This window comes from Heteronotia binoei, chromosome 9 (genome assembly GCF_032191835.1).
Source record: "Heteronotia binoei isolate CCM8104 ecotype False Entrance Well chromosome 9, APGP_CSIRO_Hbin_v1, whole genome shotgun sequence".
Classification (NCBI taxonomy): Eukaryota; Metazoa; Chordata; class Lepidosauria; order Squamata; family Gekkonidae; genus Heteronotia; species Heteronotia binoei.
In genome coordinates this window covers 1,840,038-1,857,380 of record NC_083231.1, presented here as the reverse complement: position 1 = coordinate 1,857,380, position 17,343 = coordinate 1,840,038, and the positions used below count along the sequence as shown (strand labels likewise).

General features: G+C 47.7%; 1 protein-coding gene across 1 annotated transcript in view; it reads left to right on the top strand.

Moving 5' to 3' along the window:
• The window catches only part of EVC2 (EvC ciliary complex subunit 2), a 72,642-nt gene that overhangs the window by 21,572 nt on the left and 33,727 nt on the right, over window positions 1–17,343 (top strand). The window contains exons 7-10 of the mRNA XM_060247261.1: window positions 10,718–10,866; window positions 13,173–13,497; window positions 14,107–14,346; window positions 14,969–15,144. Of these exons, the coding sequence (XP_060103244.1) occupies window positions 10,718–10,866; window positions 13,173–13,497; window positions 14,107–14,346; window positions 14,969–15,144 (890 nt within the window). The remainder of the gene's footprint in view (window positions 1–10,717; window positions 10,867–13,172; window positions 13,498–14,106; window positions 14,347–14,968; window positions 15,145–17,343) is intronic.

The following is a 17,343-nucleotide window of genomic DNA, read 5'->3' as shown; positions in this document are numbered from 1 at the left end:
AAATCAAGGGATAAAAGCAATACACGTGAAGTTGCCTTCTACTGAATCGGATCCTGGTCTAGCAAGGTCAGTATTGTTTACTCAGATTGGCAATGGCTCTCCCAGTGGAAGCTTTTTACCTCGCCTTCCACCTGATCCTTTTAGACAGAGATGCTGGGATTGAACCTGACACCCTCTGCATGCCTAGATGCTCTGCCACAGAGTCATGACCCCTCCCCAAACAAGTACATCCCAGTCCAGCAGCATCACTTAACCCTCAAAGGCCACCAGAAGCCCAGCATGGAAAGTCTGTTTTGTCCTTTTCAAAGCCTGGGGGAGGGGGGGCATCTTCACCTACCTCCAGAAAATCAGCAACAGGATGGGGGAGCGACCATGTCACTTGAACTAGGAATTCTGAAGCCCGGGGGCACTGTTGGAAAAGCCCTCTCCCATACACCTACCAATTTTACCTAATCCATGGCAGGCAAGGGTAGAATAAGAACATCCAAAAGAACATAAGAGAAACCATGTTGGATCAGATCAATGGCCGATCCAGTTCAGCAATGTGTTACACAGTGGCCAAAACCCAGGTGCCATCAAGAAGTCCCACAGCGGGGCCAGAACTCCAGAAGCCCTCCCACTGCTGCTCTCTCCCAAGCACCAAGAATACAGAGCATCACTGTATTCCATATAGTTCCATCTATATGTCAAGCATGAGATTTCAAAATAACCAGTCCTTGGATTTTGAAACAAAGTTATGTTTATTGATAATCCATGTGGCTCATTCAAGCTGAAGATTGGGACTGATACTTTGTAACATTAGAATACATGCTTTAAAATGGCACATCAAAGGTTCTATAAACAATTCTACATTCACACATTAAATTCACACTCTGGGTTCCTTATCTCTATTACGGCTATCGCATACTGGGTTCAGGCCTTACTATGCCTGGGAACAAGTCCCAGGAGGTCTTCTCTTCAAAGAGGACATTCCTGCATCTGTTAGTAAAAGCGAAAGAAGAAAGATGGGGGTTGCTACTTTGATGTGCTCACATTTTAACTTTGGGTTAGTAACATTTCTACCATCTAAATTCTCTAACATAAGAATAACAATTCTAAGGTCTGACTCCAGCAATATAGAAGGGGTATACAGTACTTGACAATATGCCTTACAGCTAATAGCCACTGATGGATTCTGCTCTTTTATCCAATCCCCTCTTAAAGCTGTCTATGCTTGTAGCCAGCACCATTTTCTGTGGCAGTGAATTCCATGTGTTAATTACTCTTTGGGTGAAGAAGTATTTCCTTTTACCTGGTCTAAATCTACTACTCATTAATTTCATTGAGTGCCCATGTGTTCTTGTATTGTGAAATTTCTCTATTTCTCTACCTTCTCTATCCCAGAATAATTTTGTAATCTTTTCTGAGGTGAGGTGACCAGAACTGTTCACAATATTCCAGGGGCATTATGATACTGGTTGATATTTTTTCAGTCCTCTTCCTAATAATCCCCACATAGCACTTGCCTTTTTTAGTTCAGTTGCACACTGGGTTGACATCGTCAGTGAGACAAGATCTCCCATTACGGAATCCATGCTGATTCTTCCTCAGTAGCATCAGTGTGCCTACTATTCTGTCTTTGATAACTGATTCCACCAATTTACTCACTATCAACTGACCAGCCTGCAATCTCCCTGATTTCCTTTGGAACATTTATAGGGATGGGGGTTACACGAGTTGCCTTCCAGTCCTCAAGAATGGAGGCAGATTTAGTGACAGACAGCATTTTTTTTTGTTAGGAGATCCACAAGTTCACATTTGAGTTCTTTCAGAACCCTTGGATGTATGCCATCTGGACTTGATGATTTGACAGATGTTGGTCCAATGCTTTGGATCCAGCCAGCTTTTCCACTGGTGAAGAAAGGGAGGTCAGGAGCCCTTTGATCAGCAAGATGGCTCTGCTATGGATCTCAGCTCCTACATGGACAAAATCCCTGTGGGGGTGCAGTAAGGAAGAGAACTGGGAGAGGCTGAGTGAAAACCAAAGACAAGGTGCTTCCTCATATTCATCGATCAACAAGATTTCCAGTGTATAAGCTTTCCCTTCTGTGAGGTTTTGCTCAGATTCATCCAAAGAGTCTTCTCTGATGAATGCAGAAAAAGCTTTTATTAAAAGATCAGTAGCAGACACTTGGCAAGGGTATCCTTGCCAGAACTGGCTTAATCAAAACTGAGCACATATATATCAGTTCTAAGTTGTGCGCCCAAAGTTCGCACTCTACACACATTTTAAAAGATTCCCAACCTTTACACTAACTATGTTCAGTGCAAGGTTAGTTTTCCGTGGGCTGGAGCATCTGCCTGGGCCAGTCCAGTCCCTCACCATGGATACCAGATAACAACATTCCTTGAAGAAACATTCTAAGGCTGATGCTCCCACCAATGCTATCCTATCAAATATCAATATCAAAACTACAAAATAAAATCGTTACATGATGATTATAAGATGAATAAAATTTATGGTGATTAAATGTCAAGGAGTATGGATATAATAATTGAATGAATAAATGAGCAAACAGAATCAGAACAAAATACAATATGAAATAGGATTAATAAGCAAGGAAAACAATACTGGAAGATGTGCTTAATTAGCAAGGAAACAACACCAACATACAGAACACACCACAGAGCCTGTGACCAATGAGCAAAGAAAACAATACTGGAAACTAAGAACTCCTGTCAGGAGGCCCTCCTGACACCTTTGTCAGATCCTCTCTCTGACAAAAGGGAGCTTTGGGTATTTAGAGCTTCTGCCTTGGAAATTCTGTTGGATCTTTTTCTTGGTCTCTGTGCTTCACACCCATGGGATAGTGCACCTGCGCCGATCCCCGAATCGGTACCTGAAAAGCCCGGGATTTTTCCGCGCTTGGCGCCAGTGGGCATGCGCAGGCATCCCAGTACGCATGCCCACCAGCGCCAGCACGGGGAATCCCGCCAGTTCCTTTCTGATCGCTGCGCGGAGAGGTTTCCCTTCTTATGTCCCCGGTCAGTGAGAGTCTTTTGGCCTTTGCTTTTCTCGTGTATATAGCCCATTTGTTGTTTTTGTTAGTGTAGTTAGTTAGATAGATAGATAGTTAGATAGTTTTAAAAAAACAAAAACAGTTTTTCCGTGTGTGTTTGTCGGACTGCCCTTCGGGGCTTTCCCTTCGCCTGTTTCCCCCAGTTTTTCCCCTCAGAGGACTCTGAGCGGGTTTTTTAGCGGCTATTGTCTATGGACAGTCGCTGGGGTTTTTTCAAGCGGTGCAGTTCCTGCGGAAAGAAGATTGCCCCCCCCAGACGGCCATTCTTTGTGTCTTCTCTGCTTGGGTGAAGCGCACCATGTGGAGGCCTGCCCGCACTGTCTCCGCTTCTCCAAGCAAACGCGGAAGAACCGGGCGGCGAGGCTCTCGGCAGCCTTAACTGAGTCAGCATTCCGCCCTCAGAGATCGGCACCGGGCCAGTTGGTATCGACAATGGTGGACGCCCAGGCCCTGGCGGTCACATTGGCCAATGCGACCCCAATCGCGACCGAAGTGCCGGTAGAGCGAGGCTCCTCCACCAAACAGTCCCATGATGGATCGGTGGATACGCCTGCCAAGAAGCGTCGAGATGACTCAGGGACCCGAGCATCTACATCGAAGAAGGCCAAGTCGAAGGAGAAGCAGAAGAGGCCCCGCACTCCATCGCCTTCACTGGACGCTTCGGCACCAATGACCTCCGAGCCGCCGAGGAAGATTCTGGCTTCCCCGCGTCGTAGCCCATCGGCACCGAGAGGCAGTGCCCTGCAGCCCCGTCTCTCGACGTCGGAGCCCAAGATCGACCTTACCCAGCGATCCTCGTCCTCAGGGTCGCGATGGCATAGTGGCAGCGAGTCGATCTCGGAGTTGGAGGCATTGGCACTGATGGACCCAGATACGCTGGTAAGACCTAGAGGCAGATGGGAGCCTGAGCCTCCATTTGAACCACGCTGGTTCCCACCACCTCCACCATGGGAGCAGCGTCGCTGGCAGTCCTATCCGTACTCCTACCCCCCGTACCAATGGTACCTGCCGCGGGAGTTTCCGGAGTGGGAGAGCAGTTGAAGGTGTCCTGCATGTCCAGGGTCTCACATCACTCCCGAAAGCGGTCGGCATCGGCGTCGATCCCTCCAGAGAGGCGCATCGTACTGGTTGAACCTCCTCGACGGCAATCGACACCGATTCAGTCACCACTGCGGGAATCGACACCGATCCTGTCGGAGCACTCCGCTCATCGGGAGTCCTCGTCGGAATCGGAGAGTGACGTCCAAGAGGGTGCCTTGGAGCCCTCGCCAGTTTCCCAGATGGCCGAAGATCTTCTGATTTCACTGTCGGAGGATCTGAAGTCTTATGGGGACCTAGTGAGGAGAATGCCTGCCTCCCTCTCTCTGTCGGTGACTCAGCCACAAACTGTCGTGGATGACAACGTCTTCGACATCATGCAGAGGGACACATCCACTGCTGTCGCCTTACCGGTCACTAAGGTGATTTTGCAGGCAGTCAAGGAACTCTGGAAGAAGCCATCCACAACACCGGTGTTTTCCAGAAGGCTGGACCACATGTACAGGGTCCAGGAGACGAGGGCTGAGTTCCTTTTCAACCATCCAAGACCGAACTCAGTTTTCATCTCATCCTCATCCAAGGCTCGCAAGGTCCACTCCTCCCCACCGGACAAAGAGGGGAAGAAGCTTGACAGCATGGGAAGGAAGGTGTACTCCACAGGGGCCCTCGGAGTGAAGGTATCTAACTATGCGGCTTGCATGGCTAGATACCAGTACTCTGTATGGGAACAGCTCACCCCTCTCCTCTCTTCCCTAAGTGAGAATAAGAAGGCTGCTGCTAGGAAGCTGTAGAAGGAAGGCTTTGCTGTAGCCAAGCAGCAACTGGCTGCAGCAAAGCACATGGTAGATGTGTCAGCTAAGGCTATCACATCTGCTGTGTGTATCCGCTATCACTCCTGGCTGAGGTCGACTGCCCTGCAACAGGACACCAAGGCATTTGTTGAGGACTTGCCTTTTGAGGGAGATGGCCTCTTCAGTGCAACTACTGACAGTGCTCTGCAGGAGTTCGACAAGAGCCTCAAGACCTCCAGAAACCTGGGTGTGCAGGCTTCCTCTAGAACACCCAGGATGAAGCAGTGGCATAAGCCTTGGGCCAAGAACCCCTATCAGAATTTTTCACCAGAACAGCAATGGCGTCCCCGATCGACTCAGCCTGATAGGCCATCCTATTCGGGCAATAACAGGAACCACTATGGGTCCCAGCCTGCGGGCAAGTCCAAGGGTGCCCGCCCTCAGAAGCAGGGCCTTTGACTTTCCTGTGGCACGTGTCGTCGCCCCCACTGGTTCATCTATCCGCCTCTGCCCTTTCCTGCCTGCCTGGGAGTTGATCTCCTCAGACAGGTGGGCTCTGTCCATCATAAAAGAGGGCTACAAAATAGAGTTTGTTCAGATTCCGAACCAATCCGTGGTAATCACTACTCCCCCTTCCCCACCTCTGCTGGCAGAGGTGAGCAACCTCCTACAGAAACAAGCCATAGAGAAGGTTCCGTTGGAGGCCAGGACGGGAGGTTTTTACTCTCGCTACTTCCTGGTCCCCAAGAGGGACGGGGGCTTGAGACCAATCATGGATCTTAAGAACATAAGAACATAAGAGAAGCCATGTTGGATCAGGCCAACGGCCCATCAAGTCCAATACTCTGTGTCACACAGTGGCAAAAAATTTTATATACACACATACACTGTGGCTAATAGCCACTGATGGACCTGTGCTCCATATTTTTATCTAAACCCTTCTTGAAGGTGGCTATACTTGTGGCCGCCACCACCTCCTGTGGCAGTGAATTCCACATGTTAATCACCCTTTGGGTGAAGAAGTACTTCCTTTTATCCGTTTTAACCTGTCTGCTCAGCAATTTCATCGAATGCCCACGAGTTCTTGTATTGTGAGAAAGGGAGAAAAGTACTTCTTTCTCTACTTTCTCCATCCCATGCATTATCTTGTAAACCTCTATCATGTCACCCCGCAGTCGACGTTTCTCCAAGCTAAAGAGTCACAAGCGTTTCAACCTTTCTTCATAGGGAAAGTGCTCCAGCCCTTTAATCATTCTAGTCGCCCTTCTCTAGACTTTCTCCAATGCTATAATATCCTTTTTAAGATGCGGCGACCAGAACTGCACACAGTACTCCAAATGAGACCGCACCATTGATTTATACAGGGGCATTATGATACTGGCTGATTTGTTTTCAATTCCCTTCCTAATAATTCCCAGCATGGCGTTGGCCTTTTTTATTGCAAACGCACACTGTCTTGACATTTTCAGTGAGTTATCTACCACGACCCCAAGATCTCTCTCTTGGTCAGTCTCTGCCAGTTCACACCCCATCAACTTGTATTTGTAGCTGGGATTCTTAGCCCCAATGTGCATTACTTTGCACTTGGCCACATTGAACCGCATCTGCCACGTTGACGCCCACTCACCCAGCCTCAACAGATCCCTTTGGAGTTCCTCACAATCCTCTCTGGTTCTCACCATCCTGAACAATTTAGTGTCATCCGCAAACTTGGCCACTTCACTGCTCACTCCCAACTCTAAATCATTTATGAACAAGTTAAAGAGCATGGGACCCAGTACCGAGCCCTGCGGCACCCCACTGCTTACCGTCCTCCACTGTGAAGACTGCCCATTTATACTCACTCTGTGCTTCCTATTACTCAGCCAGTTTTTGATCCACAAGAGGACCTGTCCTTTTACTCCATGACTCTCAAGCTTTCTAAGGAGCCTTTGATGAGGAACTTTATCAAAAGCTTTCTGGAAGTCAAGGTAAACAACATCTATTGGGTCTCCTTTGTCCACATGTTTGTTCACCCCCTCAAAGAAATGTAACAGGTTAGTGAGGCAAGATCTTCCCTTGCAGAACCCATGCTGAGTCTTCCTCAATAACCCTTCGGAATCTGAACAAATCTATTCTGTACCAGAAGTTCAGAATGTCTATGCTGCAAACAATCCTGCCCCTCATCAATCAAGGGGATTGGATGGCAACTCTGGACCTCAAGGATGCCTACTTCCACGTCAGCATCCATCCGGCATTCAGGCGTTTCCTCAGATTTGCAGTGGGTGCCCAGCACTTCCAGTTCAAAGCCCTTCCGTTCGGCCTGTCTACTGCACCTCGGGTGTTTACGAAGATGATGAGCGTTGTGGCTGCCCATCTTCGTCTCCAAGGAGTTGTCGTTTTCCCATACATCGACGACTTGCTCCTTGTGGCAAAGTCGAGGGAGAGTCTGTCAAGGCACATTGTCATCACTCTGCGTCTTCTCGACACCCTGGGGCTGCAGGTCAATTTGGAGAAATCCCATCTCACTCCGTCAAGGACAGTGCAGTTCATTGGGGCTTTGCTGGATACAAACCAACATCGTGCATTCCTGCCTTCGCAGAGGGCAAAGGACATTGTCGATCGGGTACAACTGCTTCGAAGGCGAAAGTGGGGCACAGCGCAGCAGCTACAGCGGATGCTGGGGCTGATGGCGGCGACGACAAGCGTGCTTCTGTTCGCGAAACTGAGAATGAGAGGCCTACAGTTGTGGTTTCTTCGCCAGTTTTGTCCGCTCAGAGACTCACCTCGGAAGAGGTTCACCATTCCATCCGAGACTCTCCAAACGGTACAAATAAAATTTATTATTATTATTATTATTATTATTACAGTGGTGGGAGTCGGAGAACAACATCTGCCAAGGGGCTCCTTTCCACCTTCCAACTCCTGCTGTGACCATCACCACAGATGCTTCTTTGTGGGGCTGGGGGGCCCACATGGAGGGTTTGTGTGTGGGGGGCCAGTGGCCGCCAAAACTGACTCAGTTCCACATAAACTATCTGGAGCTTCTGGTGGTTCACTTTGCCCTGTGTTCTTTCCGCCCCCTAGTGGTGGGGAAGACTGTAGCACTGTTCACGGACAATACCACTGCCCTGTGCTACATCAACAGGCAGGGTGGGACAGTGTCTCGTCGGCTCTGCGCATTGGCGATGGATCTCTGGTCGGAGTGTCTGCAGTACGACATCTTTGTAAAGGCGGCACACCTTCCGGGCAGACTCAACCTCCAGGCAGACTCCCTCAGCAGGGGGGGGGAGCTTCCCCACACGAGTGGGAACTGCAATCGCGTTTCCTAAAGCCAGTATTTCAGTGTTGGGGGTACCCGCAGCTGGATGTCTTCGCCACGGCAGAGAACACGAAGTGCCCCATGTTCTGCTCGGGGGTGTGTGTGTGTGTGTGTGCGGATCCAGCCTCTCTAGGAGACAGACTCCTACTTCCATGGGAGGGTTGGTTCCTCTACATGTTCCCGCCCCTGCTGTTGTTGACGAAGGTGGTCAACAAAATTGCAAGGGAGAGGCCACGATGCATCCTGGTGACTCCCTGGTGGCCCCGCCAGAACTGGTTCGCTATCCTGCTCCAACTTTCGGGGGGCGGGGTCTTCCACCAGTTTCCAGCACAGCCGGATCTCCTGTCAGCCCAGGGAGGGTATGTTCTCCATCACAACGTTCCGCACCTGAAGCTGACAGCGTGGTTCATCGACCAGTAGGGTTCTCTGACAGAGTCCAGCAGGTCCTTATGAACAGTAGAAAGCCATCCACCCGTGATTCCTATGACAGGAAGTGGCGGAAGTTTACTAAGTTTTTGGTGGACCCTTTAGTCTCGCCTAGTAGGGCGGGATTGTCAGCCATTTTTGTTTTTTTGTTGTCCCTAGTGGATGCAGGCCTGGTTTTCTCCTCCATCAAAGTTTATTTGGCAGCAATATCTGCCTTCCATGAGCCGGTGGAGGGGTACTCCGTCTTTGCACACCCTCAGTCCAAGAAATTTTTGAAGGGATTGTTTAGGCTGCACCCACCATCAAGATCGCCCCCACAGTTGTGGGACTTGACTTTGGTGCTGGACAAACTAACCCGTCGCCCCTTTGAGCCGATGGCCATGTGCTCTTTGCAGCTCTTGTCATGGAAGACTGCATTTTTGGTTGCCATCACATCAGCTCGCTGTGTTGGGGAGCTCACGGCGATGCGGTGTGATTACCCTTATCTTGTGTTCAGAGAGGCTGGGGTTTCCATGGCTCCGGACATTAGTTTTCTCCCAAAGGTGGTCTCTCAGTTCCACCTCAATTTAGAAGTTTGGTTGCCCACTTTTTACCCTAGCCCTTCCTCGGACAAGGAACGTAGGTTGCATGCTCTGGATGTTAAGCGTGCTTTACTGTTTTATTTGAATCGGTCAAGGGTTTTCCGTAAGGACAAGCAGCTTTTTGTTTCATATGCTGCTCCCAAGTTAGGCTCCAGGATTTTGTCTCAGAGGCTCTCAAAATGGCTCACTGAGACAATTAAACTCTGTTATTTGTTGGCAAAGAAGCCTTTACCTGGGCCTGTTCGTGGACACTCCACAAGAGCGATGGCCACATCGATGGCATTCCTGAGAGGTGTGTCCCTTTCCGATGTCTGCAAGGCTGCTACCTGGTCTTCTCCGCATGCCTTCATGAAGCACTATGCGCTGGACGTGCATGCTCAGCAGAGGACTCAGTTGGGAACTGTGGTGTTGCAAGCTGTTTCTTCTGGTTGACCGTCTTCCCGCCTCCAGGTATGCCTTGCTTTCTAATCTCCCACGGGTGTGACGCACAGAGGCCACGAAAAAGATAGACAGGTTGCTTACCTGTAACTGTAGATCTTCGAGTGGTCATCTGTGTATTCACACTACCCGCCCTCCTTCCCCACTGCTGACGGTCTCCCTCCAGTAGGGGCTTCCAGCGGTCAGGAAGGAACTGGCGGGATTTCCCGCGCTGGCGCTGGTGGGCATGCGTACTGGGACGCCTGCGCATGCCCACTGGCGCCGAGCGCAGAAAAATGCCGGGCTTTTCAGGTACCGATTCGGCGCAGGCGCACTGTCCCATGGGTGTGAATGCACAGACGACCACTCGAAGATCTGCAGTTACAGGTAAGCAACCTGTCTTTTTTAAGGTGCTTTGGGACTTGAAGCTTGCCCTTCTGCAGACCAACACAATGAATCACTTGAAACTCATCTTCATTGTAGCTTATGGTATTGCATTTTATATATGGTCTAGTGATGATACTTGGAAATATGTACTGAGGATTTAAGGACATTTCATAAAATCAGAAAAATAAAATAGGGAGATGTCATAGAGGCCACGTAGTCTAACCCCCTGCTCAATGCAGGATCAGCCTAAATCCTTGTTTGTCCAGCTGCTGTGTGAGGGGAACTCACGACCTCCCTAGGCAGCTCATTCCACTAATGGAAACTCTTTTTTCTAATATCCCCCAGTACCTCTCCTCCTGTGATTTAAACCCATTATTGTGAGTCTTATCCTCAACTTTAGTGGAGACATTTTATGGTCATTTTTAGATGTGTGTAGAAGGACAACAGTATGAACGCATTGGCTAGTTCAGACATAATGCAAAACTATGGTTTCTTTTAATGGCAGTTAGGTTGTGAAACAAGGGTTCAGCTCACAGATAGTTGAAATCCAGAATTGCTTCAGGAACTGTCAGTTTCATTGCATTTTTGAGAGAAGAAGCCTGGAGAAAACCAGGATTACTGCTGAATATTGATACAATTAATTAACACACAGCAGATTACTCAGTCATTTCCAAGAAATAATAATGATCTAAACATTTGTTTTATGTATGAATTTAGGAGGCAGAACAAGACCCTACCCCAGAGTATAAAAAGGAACACTCACACTTTAATTCGGGTGGCACCAACCACGAGGACATCTTGAATGACCACATTATTGACATCTTGTTTTTTGAAGAATCGGAGAACATGCTCCAGTCTCTACAAGAGTAAGCGTTTTTCTACCATTGCTTCATCTTTTGTGGTAGCAACAGGAAATCAGAGATAGGGAAGAACAACTACTTAATGGGGCAAGTAGTTTGCGGTCTCCCCCAAGGCCGCAGAAAGTCTGCGCTATTATTACACAAGGCAGGCACATTTTGCATTAGTTTCCATTGGAATAATTGGTTTTCAGGTTCCTTGATTCCTGTTTTCCAGAAAGATTTTGAATTTCATTGCCTTAGTCTAATTTGCAGTTAATGCTGTGATTCTGTGACCGCTGCTAGGGTATGAGGCCTGTTCACCCAGTGGAAATTGTATCTGTGCATAATATCTGGCTGCAGAAGTTTGTTTTTTAACCTCTTATGAAATGGTGATTCACTAGTTTTAAAGTTTCCAGAGGAGTTAACTTGGAACACTCTGAAGCCCTCTGAAGTTTTCCTGCACAGGCCTGATGGGAATGAATGGAGGTCGTGTAAGAGGACAGAGCCTGCTCTTACGCAGCTCTCATTCAGGTGCCAGACATCTTTTTCATGGATTGTGTCCACAGAGTTCCCCAGAAAGAGGTCACTTTCGGCTGATCAGCTGCAAAGAAAGAATTGAAGCTGACATAGTGATTTGGGTAGATGAGGACTTGCAGTCAGTCCATGGTGTCTGTTTAGTTTTGGATGTATTAGTTTGGAAAGCTGTCCTTTCCATGCCTGACATTTCTCCTCTAAAGGGTGTTTTCATCACAGTAAAGAGGGTTAGCCTAATTATACTGTTATAGAGCAGAGTTTTCCTTTAGGCCAGCATGACTTATACATGGAAAAGGGCAGCTGTCATTAGAACTCTTTGGCTGCTGAGATGTATTCTTGATCTTGGTATCTTTCAAATACCTGGAGGAAGGAATGACAGCTAGAGATGGGCATGAATCAGGAAAATGCAGTTCGGTTTATGGTGTGCCTCATTCATGAACTGCGGACCATCACAAACTTTTAGCTGCCTCGTGAGCCAGTTCGTAAGGTGGTAGAGTGCCCACCTGGCATGCTAAAAACACCAGACTTTCAGGGGATCTCTGGCTGACTCTTCTCTACCTGCCCTCCACGTTTGGTGGGGATCAGAGTTATGCCCTCGCCTCCTGAAGGTGCCCACAGGAAAGTGCTTTCTGGGCATATCATCGATGATGATGATGATGATGAAGACGAACCACCCAGTCCTCGCTATTGCAGGGCTGGGTGCTGTACAGTTTCATAAGAAAACATACAAATAAAACAATCAATACTTAAAAACATTTTAAAATCTGATAGTGATAATTAATCCCATAATTAATTACTTCACAGGCAGGGAGAGGAGACAAAATGCATCTGGAGAGCAGAGAAAAATGCCAGCTAAGATGGTAACCTTTGCTGTCCTTAACCAAAAGCCTGTGGAACATCTCTGCCTTACAGGCCCTGTGGAATTGCATAAGGTCCTGCAGGGTGCTTATGGAATCCAGCAGAGAGTTTCACCAGGTTGTGGCCAGAGCTGAAAAGGCTCTGGTCCTGGTCAAGTACAGTCTTTAAGGCTGGGGACCATTAGCAAATTTCTATCTGAGGAGTATAATGCTCTCCCTGAGACATAATGGAGGAGACGGCCCCGTAGGTACATTGGTCCCTGACCACTCAAGGCCTTGTAGGTCAATACTGAAACCTTGAACTTGACTCGGTGCTCCACTGGGAGTCAGTGTAGCTGGTGCAGCACAGGTTGTATATGTGTCATCCATGGCTTTCCCATCAGGATTTATGATGCTGCATTCTGGACTCTCTCAGCAGCAGCCACACAATAGACACACAGAAGCAATGAGAAGCCCCTCTCCAGCAGACTTCAAGCACTCATACTGTTCTTTCATACAGCAACCCTAGGTAATGCTCCCCAGCAGTTTTGGAAAAGCAAAATTAACACTCGCCTCACCAGCAGTTCTGTCCCAGCTCTAAGCACCTTCCTCCAACCCAGCTGAGTCACCCAACTGAGCATAGTTGGATGGCCAACAGATGGCTGCCCGATGACCATAGTTGGGGCCCAGATATTTAGAGGAGAGGAGAGTCTTTCAACTGTGTGAGTCTCTGGTTGTGAAGGTCATCATAACCAGCACCTTGAATTCATCTCAGAAATAGACTGGCAACCAGTGTAACTATTTCAAAATGGGCAACGTGTATTCCTGATGGTTAGCCCCTGACAACAGTTGGGTGTCTTCTGACCAGTTGTAGTTTCTGGGTTGTCTTCAAGGGAAGTCCCACATAGAGTGCATTGCAGTAATCCAAACAGTCATTCTAAACATCCTTATTCCATTTTACAGCCTTGAAACAGCGACCTTCACTCATGCAGACAGAGATTTGGAAGACTGTCGAGTGCAGATTTCCCAAGAAGCAATTGCTCTGTTAGTGAAGAACATGGTTGCAACTTGTGGGCTCCCTCCTCATGTGGAGAAAAGGATGAATTTGGCCTTCAGAAAGCAATTCCGCACCATGGAGGTGGAGATTCAAGAAGAGTACAACAGGAAGATGGTGGCTTTGACAGCTGAGTGTAGCCTGGAGAACAGGAAGGCAGCTGAGTCTCAGCACCGCAGAGAGAGAGCGGGGAGCAGAGAAGTTGAGGAATTGTTGAAAAAGGCCAATGAAAAGGTAGCTCAAATGCAGAAGCATCAAGAGGTAGCAGGAACTGTCTTTTCCCACCTTGGGGGAGGGCTGCTGCTGGTAATTACAGCTTTGTCCCTCTCGCAGTGCAGTGTAGATTAACAATCAAGGCCCATTTCCCAAGATGATGTTCTTGAACCCAGAATGTAAAATGAGATTGGTCATATCAGCAGTCAGCTTAATGTGCAAAAGTACTCTCAGTGAGGAGAAGACTTTCATTAAATGTGGGCAATGGATCAAGAGTCCTGAATACTCATCGCAGCTCAACTGGAACAGTGCAAAAGCCAACAAACACTTTTGTTTTTAAGGTTCCCAGGAACGGTCCTTTCCCTGTTCTGTCGGCCAGCAAGGACCCAGGCCAGGGAAACTGCCAAACCCCTGGGCTTGTCTCACCCAGTCTAGTAGGGCAGTTCCCAGATACAAATGAGCAGAGGTTTCCCCTCCCAGCCCACTCCCGAGTGCTGTGCCTGCCTCAGCATTTGAGCCGAGCCGGCCTGTGGAAGGGGACTGCGACTCCTCCTGCTTCTGGTTGAAAAGGGTGGGTGGGGGCTTTGAGGGTGGAATAGACTGGCAGTAACCGGCTGCTTGCTTCCTCAGTCGGCTGCAGAATGCAGAGCCCTCCTGGAGAAACTTCACCAGCTGGAGGACCGCCATCAAAAGAGATCTCTTCTGGCAAAGCAAGAAGAATACTTTGCTGTGGCATACAGAGAACTGGCTTGTTCTGAAAGAAATGAGATCCATAGCATCTTTTTCACTCAGATGAAAAGTATGATTTGTAAAGGAGAACTGAAGTTAGAAGCAGCTAAATCTCTTGTTGAGAATTACTCTAAAATACAGGTATTGGGATTTACAACAATAGCCCTCATGAAACAACAGAATAAACAAATCAATACTGTACATAGCTATAGTCACAGCTTCAATAAAGCAAGCCTGGGGCCTCTTTAGTGGTTGGACACTCGGGCAATGGGGCACACCAGCCCCATCTTCCAAGAGATGACCAGGTTTTTCCCAGGACCCACGTTGCTTAGTGGCAGAGGAACAGATGGGGTTGTGGGTGGGAGAATACTGAGATACCTGCCTTAGTTCTCCTTCCTCAGCTGACCATGAGCCTTTGCCCAAGTTGGTTGAGAGGAGAAGGAAGCAGGCCAAGCTAACTGGTAATCTAGTCCCCAACCCCCTACTTTTACTGGCATGTAGCTTCAAGAGAAGTGTGCAGAATACCAACACATTTGGGGAATCCCACCTCAGTCAAAAGTCTGGCAGAGTTTCTGACCAAAGCTGACATTGCCGACAAAGCTAGAGTGGAGAAGACTGTGATCCAATATGGACCTTGTCCACCAGCCAGTAATCTTGTCTGCCTGTGGTACCAACCTCCCTAAAACTTGCAACATACTGATGCTGTGATTTCAATTTCTCATTCCAGTTAATTGGATGTGTTTGTATATATTTTTCTCTGCAGGAGGACATTGAAGAGCGGATGGATCTTTTGCAAGCTCATAAGAACTACCACCTGAGTAAAAGATTTGCTCACAGGGAATCCCTCATTCAAATGATTCAGACACTGGATTTCCAGATGCCTTCTCTGTGGGATCTTGCAGCAAACCGGATAGCCATGTTCATTAGTAAAGTGGAAAGGTGACTGTTGCGATATTTGGAGAGGCACAGGGGGGTGGTTTTGCTAAGGAAAAAAAAGTTCAACATGATGTTTTAAAACAAATTTTGAGTCCAGTGGCACCTTTCAGACCAACAAAGTTTAATTCTGGGTATAAGCTTACGTGTGCATGCACACTTCTTTGAATTCTGGGCATAAGCTTTATTGTGCACTCTGTGTACTACTGGACTCAAGCTTGGTCAGTCTTAAAGGTACCACTGGCCTCAAGTGTTGTGGGTCTTGAACGTGCCACTGGACTCGAGCTTTGTGGTTCTTGAAGGTGCCTGATTGGACTCAAACTTTGTTCTGTTGCTTCAGACCAACGTGGCAACCCACCTGGAGATGTTTTAAATTTTGCTATGAAAAAGGTTGGGTTCTTGTGAAGAAGGTGCAAAACGAAGCCCAGCTCTGCTGCTTTTGGGCTGGCTGGCCTCCTGCATGCTACAGTGGGAATCCGCCTCAGGTGAGCGGGCCAGAGCAGTCCCGGGTCAGGGCTTGTTTGTTGTCTCTTCTCCCCTTCAGAGCAGTTCCGATCCGTGTGAGAGTCATTTTCTTTCTGAAGGTTCAGAAGAATTACACAGCCAGTACTTACTGCAAGTGTTATCCTTTTGTTCCTCTGGGGGCTTTCTTAATGCTCAGTTCAGCTCTGGTCCAGTGCCTGTAGAACAGCAGAACTGATAAGCCGCCCACAAGCTAATTTGTCTCAGGAACAGTGGTGCACACGGCAGACTGAGGAAGAGTGTCCATCAGTTGCTGGCAGAATTCAGAATTTTTCAGGGAGTCACGCCTGGCCCATCAGTTAGCAGAAAAAGATGACAAAAATGTGTAAAAATACTTCGATGGCAAGACTGTAAAAATAAACCCTCAATAGACATAGCAGTACAGAAAGTTCTTAATGAACAAGAAATTGACTAAAAGAGAGAAGAAAGATATGACCAGTTATCACACAGAACAGCAACCTATATAATGAAGAGTAAATCTCAGGTGTCTTCTAAAGAGAAAGGAAAGGGATGAAGTCTCCCCCCCACCCCCGCACTGCCAAGGTAAGAGATAATTGAGTGCTTAGAGAACAGACAATAGCATGGCTTTACGTTTAGGAGCAATGTGAAGGAACCAGTAGGAGTTTTTAAAATGCATCTTTCATTATAACTGAGTGAATATTGGATATCCATAAGCAGCACGAAAAATGGAAGAAAATGAGTTCACCTGGATCTTTTTTTCATGCATTACTAAGTACTGTAAAATTTAGTAAATACCCAGTCATAAAATGCAGCTAATTACAGTAGCATTATTGACCACAACTTCATTGGCTGGGAATGAGGACAGCTCAAAGCAAAATTCAGGCACCGGCACATTGCTGGGGAGATGTGGCAGGTCAGTATTCTTTGACCCCTGAGCATGGAAAAGAAAAAAGGCAAAAGAGTCCCAGGTTCAAGGAGCTGAGAATATATCAGTGACCCTTGAGTGCAAAGCAGCAATCATCTGTCATGCTGACATGTGCCCCATCTCAGCCATGTCTGCAAACAGCCAGCCAACAACACCTCACACACAGATTCAAACAAGGGAAGAGAAGAGGCAAAACAGCACCCTCTACTGGTTGGAGGACTTTGAATCAGTGCAAACAGGGCTGGTATTCTGAACATGGATCATGCGAGTAGAGCTGCCTGTTGTCTTTCGTTGAGTAGCTGTCAAGTGTAGGAAGCAACCACACAAGACACATGTCCTGGGAGAATTGCTCAGCTTGCAAGCCAGCAGTCTTTATTTTTATAGGATTTTGGTCTCAGATTTTGTCATCACAATCACAAGACTCGCATAAGGGACATGCAAAACATTTACCGAAATACCGAAATCTACCATGACAATTATCCGGAAATAACTTGTCTCAAGGTGACAGACGTAAGAACATCTCTGTTTCCCCACATTTGAGAAGGTCCCTGCTGACCTTTGTCTGGGTAGCTAGACTCGTGATCTTCCCACCCATCTAGTGGTTGCAGGGTCAAAAAGTCATGTAACTACTCTCTGTAACTGGGGCAAAGTATCAAGTCTCTACTGCATGATGGGTAAGTGCAATGTGTTACTGGTTTGAGGGTCCCTGTTCATGATGTATGGTACTACAGTCAAGCATCAGTAGTTTGAATAAACAAGCAATTGTTTGATACAAAGACTTGTTTTATTGATAATCC